At 42.5% G+C, this 4,776-nt stretch overlaps 1 protein-coding gene across 1 annotated transcript in view; it reads right to left on the bottom strand.

Annotated features, from left to right (window-relative positions):
* Positions 1-4,066, bottom strand: part of ARMH1 (armadillo like helical domain containing 1) — a 62,640-nt gene extending 58,574 nt beyond the window's left edge. Inside the window, exon 1 of the mRNA XM_007953108.1 lies at positions 3,861-4,066. Within this exon, the coding sequence (XP_007951299.1) occupies positions 3,861-4,066 (206 nt within the window). The remainder of the gene's footprint in view (positions 1-3,860) is intronic.
* Positions 4,067-4,776: the final 710 nt, after the last annotated feature.

Below are 4,776 nucleotides of genomic sequence, written 5' to 3'. Positions count from 1 at the left end.
CCTTCCAAGGAGTGGCTGGTGGGTTTGAACGTCCAGCCTTCTGGTTAGCAGTCAAATGCCTTAGGCACTATGCTACCAGAGCTCCTTAGTTTTGTGTATTTCACTGTACATAAATTATAGTTCAATAAAATGCATTAAAAAAAAGAAGGTAGAAGAGGGGAGAGCTTAAGAAAGGGATGGTGGTCAAGCAAGGCCAGGACTAGAAGTTTAAAGGGGTGCCAAAAAATTCAGCAATCAAGATAAATATTATTTCAATGTAACATTTAAGAAAATAAAAATTAATACAAAAACATCCATGAAGAACAAAATATTGAACTTTCAGAATGAAGATAGGATCTGATCCTGTACCTATAGTTAGACCCTGTCTTACTCATCTCACCCTGTGGTCAAAGGGAGATTACTATCAAGTAAGTTAAGGAATGAAGAAGGTGCCCTACATTTGGCCAACAAAGATGTTAGTGTAAACCTTGGTAAGATTAGTGCCATGAGTGTGGGAAGAGAAGCCAGACTATAGGTATTGGTATTACTCAAAGCATGATCTGTGGACCACTGGCATCAGAGTTACCCAGGATGCTTGTTAAAAATGAAAAGTCTAGGGCCTGACTCTCAATCCACTAAATCAAAACTTTGAGGTTTGTGAGGAGGTAGGCTGGTAATCTACTATTTAAATTATGTACACAAATGTCTGAGAACATTAGAGTCAACCTATTGGTATATTCAATTGTTTTATGTCTCTGTCTAATTAATAATTTTATCAATGAGTTAAATGTAAGAAAAAGAAAGCTATTTTTACTTAAATCTTCAGTTCTGTCTAGCTGTAGACTCATTGGTTCATTCATTCCTTTATCCAGCAAACATATATTAAGTACCTACTATGTGCCAAGTGGGAGCTCTGGTAGCATAGTGCCTAAGGCACTTGACTGCTAACCAGAAGGCTGGTGGTTCAAACCCACCAGCCACTCCTCAGAAGGAAGATGGGCCAATCTACTTCCATAGTGATACTGCCTCAGAAACCCAAGGAGGGGTCGCTATGAGTCGGGTCCAACTCGAGGGCACATAACAACAACAACATGTGCCAAGTATTGTGCTAGGTGTTAGAAATGCAGAAATGAGTGGAACAGATGCAATACCTGCCCTCACGGAGCTTACAATACAGTGAGGGAGATATTAGGCAGGTAATAACAAACGTTATGTTTATTATGGTAGTGGAAGTGCTATAAGTATACGTAATAGAGGGCCTAAGCCTGTCTAAAAATCAAACCAAACTCACTGTTATCAAGTTGATTCCAACTCAGCAATCCCCATTAGGTTTCCAAGGCTGTAAATCTTTGCAGAAGAAAATTGCCTTGTCTTTCTTCCATGAAGTGGTTGGTGGGGTCAAACCACCAACCTTTTGGTTAGGAGACAAATGCCTTAACCATTATACCACCTGAGCTCCTTTAAGCTACTTTAGTTCCCTTGAAAAAAAGACTTCCTGAGAAAATACTTACATTGAGGCCTGAATAATGGAGAGAAAAGGAGTTAATTAAATAAGAAGGGGGTTTATAAAAGGGGAAGAGGTCCAGAACCACCCATTACCATCGGGTCAATTCTGACTCACAGTGACCCTGTAGGACAAAGTAGAACTGTCCCATAGGGTTTCCAAGGCTGTGAATCTTCATGGAAGCAGACTGCCTCATCTCTCTCTTGCAGAGTGGCTGGTGGATTGGAACCACCAAGCTTTTGGTTAGCAGCTAACTGCTTTAACCACTGTGCCACCACAGCTTCTTTGAAGGGACCCAGGCAAGGAGAAAAACATATGATGAAAGGGTCTGAGATGAATCCATAGGGTGCTGTGGCCCACAAAACAGGAGTATTCTCAAATCTACTTATAACTTGAACTATCACTTTGATAAGGAGCTGTTGTGGCACAGTACCTAAGGCATGTGACTGCTAACCAGAAGGTTGGTGGTTCAAACCCACCAGCCACTCCAAGGAAGGAAGATTGGGTAATCTACTTCTGTGAAGATTTACTGCCATGGAAACCCAATAGGGGTGGCTATGAGTTGGACTCTACTCGATGGCTGTGGGTATCACCTTGATGGTTACCAAATCTGTCTTCAGCCCAGATCTGCTTCTGGGGCTCCTGAACTCAGGTGCCTCAAAACCTAACATGTCCCAAACCAAACTAATCTACCCCACACTTACTCCTGTTATAATATCTTCCTCTTTAATAGCACTCTGTTCATCTATTTTATTAAGCCAGAGATGTGAGCATCATGCTGTAGAATATAAATGTAGGAGGTAGTTGGATGTACAGATGTAAAGCTCATATTCCAGAGAGAAATTTGGGTGAGGGTCTAAATTTGAGAGTCCTCAACCTGAGTGGTGTTGACATCTTGGCAATGGACTAGATCAAGCAGGGAGAATCCGAGAGTGAGCAGAGAAGGTTGTAGATGGAGCCTCATGCAATAAATTAAGGGATGGCTGAAGAAGAAATGGAAAGGACAGAAAGATAGGAGAAAACCAGGAGAGATGCTATCGCAGAAACCAAGGCAGGGGGCTTGTTCTGAGAAGTAGGAAAGGTTGATTGACAAAAGCCACATGTAAGAGAGGTCAGATATAAGGAGTAAGGAGTGGTTTTGCCATTAGATTGGTAACCTTGACAAGACCTGTGTCAGTGGAGTGGTGAGGAAAGAAGTCAGACTGCAGTGGGTCAAGGAGAAAAGGGACATATGTAGAGAAAGAGAAGACCAATTTTTTCAAGATGCTTCACGGGTAGGAGCTGGGTGGGGATATGATACAGGTTTCCTTTCATTTTTTAAAGTAGAAGAGATTTGAGCATCAGATAGATGCTGATGAAAAAGAGCTGGTATTCAGGTAGAAGACAAAGGAGACAAAGAATGAAATCCCTAAGGAGATGGGAGGAGATTCAAGTACAAAACTTAAAAAAGATTAGCCCTAGACAGAGTACTTACTTCTTTAACCCTGTTGTTGTTGTTATGTGCCTTCTGAGTCAGACCTGACTCATAGGGACCCCTCCTTGGGTTTCCAAGGTAGTATCACTATGGATAGTAGATTGCATTGCCCAACCTTCCTTCAGAGGAGTGGCTGGAACCGCCAGCCTTTTGGTTAGCAGTCAAGTGCCTTAGGCACTATGCTACCAGAGCTCCTTCTTTCACCCTGATGGGAGCAAAAGAGGTAAAGAACAAGAAAGAAGACACATTTATAGGTGGGGAAGACAGGAAGCTGAGGGAGTTCTTGACTTTTGGGATGATTTTTTTTTTTTTTAATTGTGATTTGGGTGAAGGTTTACAGAGCAAATTCACTTTCCATACAGCAATTCACATATATTTTGTCTCATGACATTGACCAAAATTTACCACAATGCAACAGCTCCCCTTCCACTTCCTCCCCATAGTTACCTCTTCCCAGTGTCCATCTCTCCATGCACTCCTGCCCCCTGAGCTGTCTCCCTGTACATAAGCAGCCTTTCTTTCTCCCATGACTGTTCTCTCCAAGGAGTGTATCTACTTGAGGTAAATGTTCAACTCATATGCCTGTCTTTTGTTTGGCTGGAAACCACAGGTGTGGGTTCAATTCCAGACCTGAAGGGCAGCTAGGGGCCATAGTCTCAGTGGTTCCACCAGGCTCTATCAGACCAGCAAACCTGGTCCCCCCCCCCTTTTTTTTTTCTCCAAATGATTTTGAGTTTTCTTCCACATTGTTCTCCCTCTCTATCAAGGATCTCCTACATAGATGGGATAATATTTTTATCACCAGATGTTCTGTTCTAAAATACTAGAGAGAATCAAAAGAAAAACTCTCTTAACAATCCTCTTTTTCACTTTTGAATTTTTTTCCCCTTCAGCGAAGGATACGTGAGTCTAAGCCAGGTAGTCAGCCGTACCAGGAACAAGCTGGCTCCCTGGGAAAACTCCTGCTCCAATTCGGGGGCAGTCTTGCCTTGGTTGGTTTCAATGAAGCTGGTGAGGATGTGACTCCTTGCAACTTTGCCAGCATTGTCCCAATCCTGTAAAAAGCTTAACAGCCTGCTAATTGCTGCCTGCTCTTTTATAGAAGTCATGATCAATCAGTTCTGAAGTTGGCTACAGAGGGAGAAAGAACAGACAGGTTAGCATCATAATGCTTAGACCATGCAAGTCCTATATGTGACTCTGTGGGTTTTGTTTTCCCAGAAATTAACTGGAGGCAGGGTGAGCCACTGTAACGCACATGGGTATAGTGACATTCAGAATATATCTCTGTTGTTGTTATGTGCCGTGGAGTCAGATCCAACTCATAGTGAGCCCTCCTTGGGTTTCCGAGGCGATATCACTACAGAAGTAGATTGATTGTCCAACCTTCCTTCCGAGGAGTGGCTGGTGGCTTTGAACCACCAGCTTCTGGTTAGCAGTCAAATGTCTTAGGCACTATACCAGAGCATCTCTAGGACTAGTCATCTGACACTTGAATAGGGATGCTCTGGCTATTTTGTAATGCAATTATGAACCAAGGTGGTAAACGTCTGTTCCTTAAGAGTTAAAGTTTTTAGCTCTTTGGCATCTCTGCTGATGCCAGCAGATGAAAGGACCACAGCTCCAACTGAGATGAAGGTGCTTGCTAAAAACTGTGTAACACCTTGCTTCATACAGGATCACTTCAGAGATGTGGGGTCTTTAGAGACCTGGACCACTCTTAGCCCCTCAGCTAAGGTAAAATGCTCCTTCACATTGTACCTTGGGCTTTTATACTAACTCTCTTAAAAAGAACTTTTTTTAAAAAAGTTAGAAGGAA

This window comes from Orycteropus afer, unplaced genomic scaffold, assembly GCF_000298275.1.
Source record: "Orycteropus afer afer isolate SDZICR_OR568_19922 unplaced genomic scaffold, OryAfe1.0 scaffold00370, whole genome shotgun sequence".
NCBI lineage: Eukaryota > Metazoa > Chordata > Mammalia > Tubulidentata > Orycteropodidae > Orycteropus > Orycteropus afer.
This window is presented reverse-complemented; position numbering and strand designations above follow the sequence as displayed.